Consider the following 14,439-nt stretch of genomic DNA (forward strand, 5'->3'; position numbering starts at 1 on the left):
TCTTCCAAACTCCTGCTAATGCTGATATTTTGACCTCTTCCCATGAATCATGAATGTTCTTAATGGAACCTAGAATGGTGTATCCTTTCCAGAAGGTTTTCAATTGACTTTACCCAGATTCATCAAAGGAATCACCGTCTGTGGCAGCTATAGCCTTACAACATATACTTCTTAACTAATAAGACTTGAAAGTCAAAACTGCTTCTTGATCCATGGGCTGCAGAGTGGATGCTGTGTTAGCAGGCATGAAAACAACATTAACCTTGTTGTCCACCAGAGGTCTTGGGTGACTAGGTGCATTGTCCATGAACTATAATATTTTGGAAGAAACCTTTTTTCTGAGCAGTAGGTCTCAACAGTGGGCTTAAGTTATTCAGGAAACCATGTTGTAAACAGATGTGCTGTCATTCAGGCTTCGTTGTTCCACTTAGAGCAGGGGTCCCCAAGCCCCGGACCGTGGACCGGTACCAGTCCTGTTAGGAACCGGGCCGCACAGCAGGAGGTGAGCAGTGGGCGAGCGAGCGAGGCTTCATCTGCCACTGGAAAAATTGTCTTCCGTGAAACCGGTGCCTGGTGCCAAAAAGGCTGGGGACCACTGCTTTAGAGGGCAGAGTAGATTTAGCGTAATTCTTAATGGCCCTAGGATTTGCAGAATGGTAAAGGAACATTGGCTTTAGCTTAAAGTCACCAGCTGCATTCACCTCTAACAGGAGAGTCAGCCCATCCTTTGAAGCTAGGCATTGACTTCTCTTCTCTAGCTATGGGAGTCCTAGATGGCCTCTTCTAATACAGGCTATTTCGTCTACACTGACAATCTGTTGTTTAGTGTAGCCACCTTCACGGATGGTCTTAGTTAGATCCTCCGGATAACTTGCTGCCGCTTCTGCGTCAGCACTTGCCGCTTCACCTCGCATTGCTGTGTTATGGAGACGGCCTCTTTCCTTAGACCTCGTGAACCAGCCTCTCCCAGCTTCAGACTCCTGCAGCTTCCTCTCTGCTCTCAGTCTTCACAGAATTGAAGAGAGTTAGGGCCTTGCTCTGGATTAGGCTTTGGCTTAGGGGAATATTGTGGCTGGTTTGATCTTCTGTCCAGATCACTAAAACTTTCTTCATAACGCCAGTCAGCCTGTTTTGCTTTCTTACCATTCACTGGAGTAGCACTTTTAATTTCCTTCAAGGACTTTTCTTTTGCATTCACAACTTGGCTGACTGACTGTTGCAAGAGGCCCAGCTTTCAGCCTGTCTCAGCTTTTGACATGCCCTCCTCACTAAACTTAATCATGTGTAGATTTTGATTTAAAGTGAGAGACGTGCAACTCTTCCTTTCACTTGAACACTTAGAGGCCATTGTAGGGTTGTTAACTGGCCTAATTTCAACATTGTCATGTCTCAGGGAAGAGAAGAGGGAGAGAGATGGGGAAACAGCCAGCCGGTAGAGCAGTCAGAACACACACAACATTTACGGATGAAGTTCACTGTCTATATAAGATTGTCTGTAGAGCCTGAGGTTCCTGGCTCCCCAAACTGGTCACAACAGTAACATCAAGATCACTGATCACAGATCACCGTAACAACTGTCATAATAATGAAAAAGCCTGAAATATTGTGAAAATTACCACAGAGATGCCAAGTGAGTCATTGCTGTTGGGAAAATGGTACCAATAGACTTGCTTGATACAGCCTTCCCACAAACTTTCAATTTGTAAAAGTCGCAGCATCTGTGAAGCACAGTAAAGCCACGTGCAGTAAAACGAGGTATACCTGTACTCATTGTCCAAAACCCATTTTCTTACCTTGGTCCCTATTTTTTGGAAGGGCACCATCTTCTCTAAGGTGGAAGAAGGAAGAGGGAGACTGAAACTGTAAGCCAGGAGAGAACTTCCTGATCTTGGAGAGGAAGTGTGGTCCATCTCAGATCGCTCCAGAGCAAAAGGAAGACAAGGGAAGGAGAAGCAAGGATCCCTGGGGTCCTAGTATCAGTAGTTATGTTGTGGAACTTCCTGAAACAGGGACTCACTTTGTGGTGACCCACACTCCTTAACTGTACTCTTCCAGTGTCTTGGAAAGGCTGTTTACATGTAGAACCACAGAGTCATGGAACTTGAGGTTCGTAAGGAACAGGTTTCTCTGCACGTGAGAAGACTGAGCCCCAGAAGGACAGTGTAGCCAGGTGGTTAAAGACGTGGGCTTTAGAGTCAAACAACCCTGGTTGAATCCAGTTTGGCCATCCAGTCTGTGATCTGAGGGTGAGATTAGTGTCCCCTCTAAGCTTCAGTTCCCTTGTACGTGAAATGAGAGGGTCACGGCAGGTAAATGAGATACCGCAGCACCCACCACGGCCTGGCACGCTCTAGTTGTTATTTGTTTCTTTTTCTGTTGGCTCCTGCTGGCATGTAAACGATGAGAAGTCAGGGTGTTTTGACTGCTTGCTCCAGCTGTATCCCCCGTGTCTAGAAAAATGCCTGGCGGACACGCAGATATCCGCTGCATGACTCAGACAAGTGCTTAGCAGAGTGTGCAGTCCTCTGACAGTGGTGGTCGAAAATAGCGACGGGTCGCAACCACAGAGGGTCAGAACCCAGTGTTCTGGGAAGTGCTTGGTGGCGCTTACAGGCGTTCTGGTAATTATATTGCCAAGAAACTTTAGCGATGAATAAATGTTCTTACTAACCACCTTCCTGAAAATGGCTTGTTTTTTTCAGTGGAGAAAAAAATTTTCATATTTTTTACTACATCTATGCTGGTTTAGCTGAAAAGAAGAAACTAGCCCATTACAAATTGCCGGAAAATAAGCCTCCCAGGTAACCCAGCAGCTTGAACTTTCGTAAATAATGCTTCTACTTTTCACTTAATCACTCATTTCACTTAATTTCAGATTTTCACCTGTCCTTTCTTTTTTTTTTCCAGATACCTGCAAAATGACCACATCAGAACAGTACAGGACATGATGAATAATAGTTTCTATAAGTCCCAATATGAATTAATTGAGCAGTGTTTCAAAGTCATCGGTTTTACAATGGAGGTGGGTATGGAAGACATTTGAACCTCTTTAGGAAGTGTCTTTTTGTCCTCGCTGATGGTGAGAGTTAGCATTTATTGAGTGGTCCATATGCCAGATATTGTGCTAAGTGCTTTACATGGATAATTTTTAAATTACTGAAATGACCTTATGAAATAACTAGAATTATAATTTTTACTTTATACATGAGGAACCATGTCCTTGAGATACAACTGAATTTCGTTTTGTTCTTAATCTTATTTTACTTATATTTGCATCTCCCACATATATATAAAATTTTATGTAAATGCAGAAATGTGAATATGTCACACATTTTTAGTGCAGTTTTCTTTTTCTAACAACTTTATTAAGATATAATTCACATACTGTACAAATCAGCCATTTAAAAGTGTACATTTTGGGGCTTCCCTGGTGGCGCAGTGGTTGAGAGTCCGCCTGCCAATGCAGGGGACGTGGGTTCGTGCCCTGGTCCGGGAAGATCCCACATGCCGCGGAGTGGCTGGGCCTGTGAGCCATGGCCGCTGAGCCTGTGCGTCCGGAGCCTGTGCTCCGCAACAGGAGAGGCCACAACAGTGAGAGGCCCGCGTACCGCAAAAAAAAAAAAAAAGTGTACAGTTTAATGACTTTTCATACAGTCACTGAGGTGTGCATCCTTCCCCCAATCACTTTGAGAATATTTTCATGTTCTAAATTTTTCACTCCAGACGAAACCTGCTAGTGATTAGCAGTTCCTCCTCATTCCCATCCCACCTCTGCTTCTGTCACTGTACATCCGTTTACTCTGGACATTTCTCATGAATTGAGTGAGGCAATATGTCACCTTTTGTGACCGGCTTCTCTCATCTGACATAATGTTTCCAGGGTCCATCCGTGTTGTAGCATGTGTCAGTACTTCATTTCTTTTTATCGAGGAATAATATTCCATTGTATGGATATACCTCATGTTATTTGTCCAGGCATCATGTGATGGGCGTTTGGGTTGTTGCCACTTTTCGGTCATTATCAATAATGCTGCGGTGATATCCGCGTCTGAGTTTTTGTGTGACATGAGTTTTCACTTCTTTAGGGTATCCCAAGGGTGGAAGAGCCAGGTCATAGAGTAACTCAATGTTTAACCTTTTGAGGAACTACCAGACTGTGTTCCAAAGCAGCCGCACTATTTTACATTCCAACCGGCAGTGTATAAAGGTTCTGACTTCTGTCCATCTTCCCCAACACTTATTATTATCTGTTTATAGCCATTCTAGTGGGTGTGACGTGGTGTGTCACTGTGGTTTGGGTTTGCATTTCCCTAAAGGCTTATGATGCTGAACTTCTTTTCACGTACTTATCTTTTCAGGTAATTTATCATTTACATATCTTCTTTGAAGAAACATCTGTTCAGATTCTTTGCCAATTTTTTAACTAGGTTGTCTTTTTATTATTGAGTTGTAAGAATTCTTTGTATTGTAGATACAAGTGTCGTATGATTTGCAAAAATTTTCTCTTTTGTTGTCTTTTTACTTTTTTGATGGCATCCTTTGAAGCCACATTATCTGTATTATTGATTTCACTTAAAAAATATTTTTATTAACGTATTAATTTGGTTTCTTGTGTTGTTCTTTTTCTTAAGGAGAATACTCGGTTCCTCTGTTTCTTCCTTTTCCTTATTTAATAATGAAGGAATTTAAGGCTATAAATTTATCCCTGAGTAATACAGATTTCTTTCTTTGTCCTAGGTTGTTCTTTTAAGTTTTATAACAAAGTATCTTGTTTACTAGGGATTCCTGAAGGTTTGTAGAGAAGCTTTCAGACTCTGCCCTTAGTAGTTTACTGTTTGCTGTGTTGATTCAATCCTACGATAAAAAGAACACTTCACTCGGAACATGAATCAGGCTTCTAGATGAACTCTTGCAGGAAAGTAATGTGCAATTTGTTGGATTTTAATTTCATTTTCATAAATGACACTCCTGCAACTTGAAACTGTTAGTGTGTCTGCTTATGAAGTTTACTGAAATTTCTTGGGTTATCAAATCTCTGCTAAGAGCCCGAGCTAAAAATAATACCTGATTCTTCTCCAAAAGTTTGGAAAATCTTATCAGCAGGACGTAAAGTGTAGACATGCTGATAGAAGTGACCCTTGACAAGAAGCATCCAAATTATGTGCCGTGAAGTTATTGAATCTCATTTTGCAGCGTGTTTTTCAGGCACTGTTGCCTCCCTTCTAAAATGCAAGGCTGTCAGCGATAACCTTTTGTCCATTTGATGCATTTGCTCACCAGAAGTTAATATTTCTAAAGCTGTACCTGTTCTCAGAATAGAGAAAAGTTTGCTGCTAAGTGCGTTTTCTCCAAATACGGAGCCTCTGCTGTTGACAGCTCTGACGACGGGTGGCCTCCCAGTCTTGACTTCTCTTTGAAAGCTTTTGACTTTACCTTGGGTATCCTTGCTGCAGGCCTGAGGGGAAGTATTCTTAAGACCTTGACCTTTGACCTTAGGGAGTGAGGTGTGATCTCTGCCAGCTGGGTGAGGTTGGAGAAGCAGGACAGATGAATGATTTTTTTTTTTGCCTTGAAATTAGGGCCTTCAGGAGAGGTTTAAGTAAACCAGGGTAATCTATGTCCATCAGGAAACATTTCAACTTCTAGAGTTAATTTTTCTGCTGTGGGCTTTCTCCATAGCCAGGAGGAATTCAGATTTGATGGGGAGACTTCCTACCTGGCTGCCTTTACAGCCCCAGAATTTAGAGTCCTCCTTGAGTTCTGAATATGCTTTGCTACCAAGTTTCTAGATGAGCTGGTTGTGGGGAGGGGTGGGTGAGAGCTGTAGGAGCCATAGGGGACCTGGCGGGCTGCTTTCAGGACCAGCTGAAGCAAAATAACTACTCTGGGGACCAGAGAAGAATTGTTACCATGACTTCCCAGTTTTTGCCAGAAGATGGAGAATTTTATGGACCAGAGAGAGAAGCATTACTGTAGACTCATGGGCAAGCCAGGGTTGAATGCATCCTTAGGCAGATACTCTACTCACAGGAAGTCTTGAGCTAAAGTTGAGTAACTTTTTGATTTAGAAGTAGAGACTCCAGCTTGATCATCTTTTTTTCTGAGTGATGCATTCTTTCCGTAGATTCTTGGACCCTGGCTGGAACTTTGGCTGGCTGCAGCTCAAATCAGGAAACTCAGTGGTTCTGTGGTCTCTAGGCAGAAAGGAGATGATTGGGACCTTCTCTCTGTTGATGCATTAAATAGCTTTAGGCTGTAAAATGGAAAAAAAGAATCCATTGTTTGTTAAGATTTCTGAGGGTTTTTAGGGAAGCTTGCAGACTTTGCTCTTAGCTGTAATACCTTGCTATGAAGAACTTTCTGCAGGTGAGACACATGCATGGTTCTTAAAGGGCCAGTATATAAATCTTATTCCCCTACTGCACTCTCACAGAAGAAAAAGAAGAAGAATAAGAAGGAGGAGGGGGAGGGGGAGAACAAGAAGCAGCCGCAGCAGCACAGGTTGACAGGGTGACGGGATTGACGAATGAGGACAGGACAATTCGCTTGATCAGTAAAAGCCTTTGCTGGAGAGTTGGGAGAAAAATGATGAGGACAGAATAGGAGTTGAACAATTGAGAGAGTACTAAGCTTATAGAACTTACTGTGGATATCTCTTGTGAAGAGTGGAGTGGTATGTGCCCTTTTTTTAGCCGTGATGTCTGGGGTGGTGGACATCAAGTGACACTGAAAACTGCTGTCAACCTTACCTGACTACATTTTGGGAACAACACCAATCTGAACTCTACCGTTTGGAGTCAGAGATGACCCTAATACATTTCCTAATAAAATAGATATGGTTATTACTAGTGCCGTGTGTATGTAATTGGTTCAGCTCTGGAAGAGGAAGTCCCTGACTCGGATGGCATGAGTTTCAGCCATATTCCAAGTGACATATGACTGCCACCCAGAGATTTCAGACAAGCCATGGGAGACACTCCGGGTGACTCCACATGCCACCCTGTTCCAGACTTGGTCCCATTCATATGCTCTGATTCTGAGGTTCCAACGCATCGTTGGTGACCACCTGGGTCTTTTGCTCTCATTCTGGCTCAAAGGACCAACATCTTGCTCCCCCCTGAATGTTTGAGCACAACATAAAAGCCAGCTTAGCTGCATCAGGAGTAAAAATGGGATATTGGCGGCTCCCGTGGGCTGGCATGATGCTCGTTAAACTTGGCTCTACCCCACCCCGAGCCCTTCCTGGCTGTGGCTGCTTTCGGTGCGACTTCCTCACTTCCGTTTGCCAAAATTCAAATTCAGATCAGCCTCCTCCCCTTCTGTTGCATCACTTTCCCTCTCCCTAACCTCCCTCCAACCCTGCCATCACCCACAGCTTGTACCTATGGAGACAAGTTGATTTAAGCACTAGCGGGTATCCTGGCTCTTAAAGCAGAAAGGGATGCAGTGAATAAAGAAAAACACAGCATCCACTCCTGTCTCCAATCCTTGGTCCTAGGCTGAATGTTGCTACCGGTAGATGCCCCTTTGGACTGCAGTCTGGCTCTATTGGTTGCCTGGTTGGGGGAAAACAGGAGAGGCTCATTGGATCTCAGAGCACCCTCCAAACAGGAAGCATGTTGTCCGCCACGCAAGCAGGTCCTGCTGCCGACCCGGGGCTGGGCCCCTTTGTAGTACTTTTCCCTGCTTCACATCAGCAGAAGAGCTTATCTCCTTACCAGTTCCTTCCCCCAGAGGTTGCTGACTTAGAAGTAGGGAACCATTTTTAATTGGTTTGTTTATTACTTCCAAGTCCCAGTCCTTAGAGGCAATGTTTCACTTATATTTGCCTCAACTGCTTTCCATTGCCTGGTAGAGCAATGTTTAGTCACATTAAAATGAAACCAGTCTAGCAGTTAGCATCTAGTGACAAACATATTTCATTTATGTAAAACTGGATGTTCCAAATTTAAACATATTCAGTGTTTACTGAACATCCAAACATAGAGCTTAGGTTAAAGGAAAACATAACATCTGTTTCTGGAGCTGAAGCACAATCACTGCTAAATATCTTGTGAAGACTTTTAGTCCAGTTCAGGGTGACTCTCCTAGAATGTGCTGGTCTCCCCCCTAAAAACAAAGCCTCAGACTGTTAACAGGGCAGACTGTCCCGCTTTGGAGACAGTGGAATTAAACTGAGTAGGTGTTTACTTCCTTTTTATCCCACTAGTGATTTTTTTTAATGTCATCTCACTGGCTTGTTTGGATTTTTTTTTTTTTTTTTTTTTTTTTGCGGTACGCGGGCCTCTCACTGCTGTGGCCTCTCCCGTTGCGGAGCACAGGCTCCGGACGCGCAGGCTCAGCGGCCATGGCTCACGGGCCCAGCCGCTCCGCGGCATGTGGGATCTTCCCGGACCGGGGCACGAACCCGTGTCCCCTACATAGGCAGGCGGACTCTCAACCACTGCGCCACCAGGGAAGCCTTGGATATGTCTTTTGTCCATAGCTGCTTCAGTTTCACTTTGGAAAGAGGCAACTTGCACAATCAAGTTAAATGGCTTGATTTTCACATCCTTTAATCGCAGCTTGCTGCCTACACATTTTACGGCTGCACAATTTTGGTGACTCTCCAATACAGAGAGTGTCTCTCTCTCTCTCTCTCTTTTTCTCTCTCATTCTGTCTCTCCCCCCTTGTCTTTCTCCGGTTGGTGCCAACAGTACCCATGGTGTAGGTTTCCCTTTCAATATTTCGGGGTTTACAATTTACTTGTACATTTGTGATTCAGCACAGGCCAGGCAAAGTGACAGGCAAATCAAAATCAGATATTCTCTACAAATAACACAAATTGGAAAACTCTTAAAACTTTTCAAAACCCATGATTTCCTAAGCCATTTTCCTGCCATAGTTTTAAGATAAATGATTAGTAGTTTTATGAGTCAACTCATTTAAAGGCAGTTTTTATCGCGTCGTGACAGGAATTTTATTTGTTTCCCTTTGCACAAAGTCACAAGTCTTTTGTCTAAGAATGCCTTTTTTTTTTCCTACTTTAATTTTGCTTACATTTCTTATAACAGTCTAAAATCACAAGCTAGTACATTTTCTTTGGATTATCAGTTATGGCTTCAGTTGTGATCAAATAATATTTGTGAAGTAAATTTTAAAGTATTTAAAGCATCACACAGTGTTGAATTTCTGTGAAACACTTTATTTTTAAAAATTGGTTTTAGTCAGCATGGGAGGGGCATAAAATTCCCTTTTAGTTAGTCATTTGATAATAATTTAAAAATGATAATTTGATACCTAGTTGTCTTCATTCAACATACATAAAAAGTTACAATTCTTGAATGCCATAATTCAGCCAACATCGATGATTTGAAGAGAATGAGAGGACCAGGGAAGCCAGTTGACTTCTCTTAGTTTGACGTCATAGTCTGTGGGATAACCTTGTTATGCTGGATCCTAAAGATTCTTCCCCAGTCTGTCGGCAGCCACAGGCACTGCCTTGCTGTACTCAAGGGGAGAATGATGCTAACATTTCTGTGCTGTGTTTCAGCAACTTGGAAGTGTATACAGTATACTGGCTGCAATCCTGAACGTTGGAAACATTGAATTTTCTTCTGTGGCAACCGAACACCAGATTGACAAGAGCCACATTTCTAATCATGCAGCTCTGGAGAACTGTGAGTTTTATTATCTTGCATTCAAAACTGAACTCCTAAAAAAAGTCTGATGACATACTGAAAGTGTCACATAGGGATAACTTCAAGCAGTTGTACTTTTTTGGAATCCTAAAAATGAATACTCAGATTCAATTTGTGTCAAATGGAGTGTTCAAAGTCCACTGTTTAAAACAGATCTTCATGGCTACAAATTAAGTAATTACTGTAGAAAACATTTCTAAAGGCTAGGCTTTCATGATTATTTTAGGAGCTATTTACATTTCAATGTAAAAACACAGAAAGCGTAATTAAAATTTAGCAAACTGATCTGAAAAAGAGTTAAAGTTGTTATTGTGATAACAATTTGGCATCAGTATCATTTTATAAGTAATAAAGACCTGAATATTTATTTTCGTACTGGATGGATTTTTTACACACATTCATCTTGGGTTGATCAATTTTGGAGTCATTTTCTATGCAAGAAAAGTACATCACGGTATTTGCTTCAAATCAGCTTTTCTCTTACTGGCAGAGTTTGATGAATTATTTTAATAATTTAAGGTTTCTCACTGATACCGTCCAGTGGCAAAGTTTTTTAATTTAGAATATACCCTAATTTTTATTTTTAGTGTTGTCATATGCCTCCACAATTCCAGATTTGTTAAAGTTTCATTCATAACCTAGGAAATAATGTTATAAAATTTTGTTTATATACTTTTTTCTGATTTATACTTACTCAGGAACAGAATGATAATTTAGGATAATTTCAGAGGGCCACCCTGGTTTGGATCTGTCCCCAAATCCCCATCATCTCCATCCCACCAGCTTGGTAATACAGCAGAACAAGCGTCTGAGGTTGGCATGTAATGATTGGCAGGTACCTGGAAACCTGTTCTGGCTTTTTATATATAAGGAAAACTTAATTGGCACATATGATATTAGGTTATCAGAAGTGGAAGGAATTGCCAGAAAACGCCAATGATAAGATTCAAACCTCACCATCTGATCATAATTACAAGAGTTATCAGCAGCCAACAGAATGAGTTGCAATAGAGCTATGTCGTAAATATGAGTACACTTAGAAACTACCGAACTGAAAAATGATTTTGATGATTGGAAACCCATTTCCGTATAGCAGGAGACAGTCATATGGGTCACAGAAGGTTAGTATTAATATGAATATAGTTAAAACTAATTAAAGCACTCATGGAAAATAGAAATTTTACTAATTTACGTTAAAGTGATTTGTAATTAAAGTTACAAGGAATTATCTCCAAACCAGGGCCATGTTTCCAGATGATTTTACAGGTGCATGGTTTCAGTCAGGCACCAGTTTTGTCCATTCTATCCCAAAACTCTCTCCCAAATATGACCTCTTGTCTTTCTCTCCATCATCATTATTCTCATCTAAGACATATCACCTCTCACCTGCACTAAGTGACCACCCAGTTGTTCACTGCACGTTAATTCTTGAACTTTTCCAGGTTGTCCTCCACAGTTCATTCAGGAACCACTTAACACATGTATCCGTGGTGTCTCTCAGCCTTCCTCTCCCATCCTTGTCCCTCTCCTTCTCCCCCTCTATCTTCCCACTTGTTCTTCTTGATTAGCTTCTCATTCCCTCTGGATAAAGACCATCAAGATGAGAACTTTGTCTTAAAAGGGGTTCTACTTAGCAGTATATCCCCAGGTAAAACACCTGGCATGTAGTAGATGTTCAATAAATAAACATATGTCAAATTAATGAATAATGGGGGAATAGAAATAGACATACCAGTCAATAGGAGACATTATTCAGAAACAGAGCGAAGTAGAATTACCAGAAAGGCATTACAAATCACTAGGGAATCAGTGTTGTAGGGACAAGCAACTGGCCGACCATTTGGAGGAGGGGGAGTTTGAATCCTTCTCATACGCCATATACCAAAGTGTATTCCAGATGTCTATCAATTTAAATGCAAATAAGTAAATAAATACATATATACATAAACGTACAGGACAAAATGCATTTATATAATCCTGAGATGAGAAAAGACTTGAAGGACTTTATGTGCAGAAAACCAAGAGCAGAAATAATTTTTTAAGTGGATATTTGACAACATAAAAATTAAAGCTTTCATACCAAAAAAAGGAAAATAAATTAAATTGTAATGCAAATGAAAAATGAGGGAAAATACTTGCAATATATATATCAAAGCATTATTCTCTTTAAACTCTTATAAATTGATTAGGAAGAGATGAATATATCAATGAAAAATAGGCAGTTTACAAAATAAGAAAATGAAAGTGTGGCAGTTTACAAAGTAAGAACCACAAATCACTAATAAAAATATGCAAAGAAGAAAGTATTCAGCTTTGCTAGGAGTCGAAGTGAAAGAAGAAAGCATTCTTTTTAAAAATAATAATCCCTGGTGTCCATGAAATTGTGTTGAAATTATTTACCTTTCAATTGGCTGGTAGGAGTACAGTTGGTTCAGAGTTTTTGAAGAGCAGCTAAATAGAATATATCAAAAGGCTTAGAAGTGTTTATATATATACTCAACCAATTGCTGAATTTAGGCAGTTTATGCTAAGAAAATAATACAAGACAGAAGCACAGATTCATGCCCAAAACATTCATCCTAGCATTCTTTACAATTGTGAATATATGGAAGCAACCTAAATATGCAACAATTTAAAAATTGATATGTTATTATATATGTCAGAATATTATGCAGCAAATTAAAATTATATCAACAAACAGTATTCAACAAAATGGGAAATGCTTAAGCTATTAAGGTAAAATGTATGTGCAGAATAGCGGTAATAAACATGCCTAGAAGGAAAGAAACGCAGAATGTTTTCTCTGAAGGTAGGATTTGTGTATTAAGCTTATATTACTTCTACATTGTGAAAAAATATTTTGTTTAAATAAGGTTCAACAATTTTAGCAACATAACCAAGAAATATCTTGTCCCAAGTGCTAAAACTAAATTTAAAATGTTCAAAATATTTTAAAAGCAGAACGACTGATTTGAGAAGTCAGCCTGTCTGTCCTGTAATAGTTTGGGTTAAGGATGTTTATTATATGCAACAATGAGTTTTGTTCACTGAGTTAAAATTACCTGTGATATTTAATTAAATATTAAATATTTGTTCAGGCAATAAGTTTTAACAAACTTTAGTCATTGACATATATAACTGAAAAACAGTAGTATGATTAAAAAGTATATGAATGTCAAGATGTTTTATGCTCGTTTGTTTCCATCTTGCAGAAGTTACTTAAAATGCATTTGTTTGGGTATATCTCTGAAGTCGAGGTAACTTTACAATTAATTTCCATGTTTTGAAAATGTGTCTATAATAATGGCATCCAAATGATAGCAGAACTGTTCATTATGTTTTTAAATATTTTAACATAATTCAGTGAAACTGTGTTTGGCGTCACCTAAACCACCACTGGTTTGTGTGGAAGGTCACTCTATCAGCCAGCTCAGTTTGGGTTGTGCTGTATTATACAACAGCCTATAGCTGACCAGTCGAGATAAGCAGAGAAAGATGATCTAGAAGAAACACAGGGCTCCTATTGAATAGGATATTCTTTTTATATTATAAAACCTTCACATGTTTATTTCATGTCATTTGAAGAAGGTGAATTAAGACATTTTCATTCTCTGGGAAACGACATCATTGTCATCATATCATCTAACAACACATGTTTATTTATTTTTAGCTGCTTCTTTGCTTTGCATTCAAGCAGATGAGCTACAAGAAGCTCTCACCTCCCACTGTGTGGTCACTAGAGGAGAAACCATCATACGACCCAATACTGTAGAGAAAGCTACTGACGTCAGGGATGCGACAGCGAAAACTTTATATGGACGCCTGTTTAGTTGGATAGTCAATTGCATTAACAGCTTACTGAAGCACAACGCATCACCCAGGTAAAAAACTTTATAGAACTTGTTCCCCAAACGTCAGGTGATGTAAATCTGTTTTCTAATTTACTGATTTGTCTGTGAGTCCCTTTGAAAATGTTTCTAATTGGTGTCATTTAGTTATTAAACTTTTGTTTCTAGTTTAAGCTCTGCTTTATTTCCTAATGGTGCCACTTCATTGCATCAGGTAGCTATAAAACTTTAAAACTGCTGGGACACAGAAACTGTAGCAACATGAATAAACATAATAGAAAGTGATTTTTTAATGTGACTTCTTGCTGTCAATTTATATGTTCTTTTAATTAGAAGGTGTACTGTGAAGCATATACCATTTTTTACTTGCAGAGAATGTCTATTCAGCAGTTCTTTGTCTTTGTTTTGAGGGATTGAATTAAATTTTCAAGGCAAAGGAAAACTTTCTTTTCACAGTTTAACTCTCATTATAACCCAGCAGGGGTACATATGATCTTCAATGAAATTTGGTTAAGAAATGCTGTAGATAGCTAATAAGTGATAGAGCAAGATGTGAACAGTAGTGTTATCTGACCATAACAGATGCAAAGTGCAACTTAAGTCTCCAGCCTGTCTAGTGCCTTATCTGAAATCGCAGCCACCATTGAGTGCTCTCTGTACACCAGGGATTGTGCCGAGATATATCCTTACATTTACATCCAAAGCCTTGTTCTCCTGTAAATTATATAATCTTTAGAAATTGGTATGTGAAAAATATGGTGGATTCCTACCTTAAGATCACCTCTTTCACACTTGCTTACTAAGCATAAAAGACCATTTCATATACATTTCAGGGGTGTAATTCACTGTTATTTTTCCACTAAAATACACACCACACCATAGTAGCATTCAGACTATCCAAGAGAGTTAA

General features: G+C 40.0%; 1 protein-coding gene across 1 annotated transcript in view; it reads left to right on the plus strand.

The window, feature by feature from the left end:
* MYO3A (myosin IIIA) overlaps window positions 1-14,439 on the plus strand; it is a 170,355-nt gene that overhangs the window by 84,626 nt on the left and 71,290 nt on the right. Inside the window, exons 14-17 of the mRNA XM_060003164.1 lie at window positions 2,703-2,801; window positions 2,908-3,022; window positions 9,534-9,660; window positions 13,352-13,562. Coding sequence (XP_059859147.1) covers window positions 2,703-2,801; window positions 2,908-3,022; window positions 9,534-9,660; window positions 13,352-13,562 — 552 coding nt within the window. The remainder of the gene's footprint in view (window positions 1-2,702; window positions 2,802-2,907; window positions 3,023-9,533; window positions 9,661-13,351; window positions 13,563-14,439) is intronic.

This window comes from Delphinus delphis, chromosome 2 (assembly GCF_949987515.2).
Source record: "Delphinus delphis chromosome 2, mDelDel1.2, whole genome shotgun sequence".
Taxonomy (NCBI): Eukaryota; Metazoa; Chordata; class Mammalia; order Artiodactyla; family Delphinidae; genus Delphinus; species Delphinus delphis.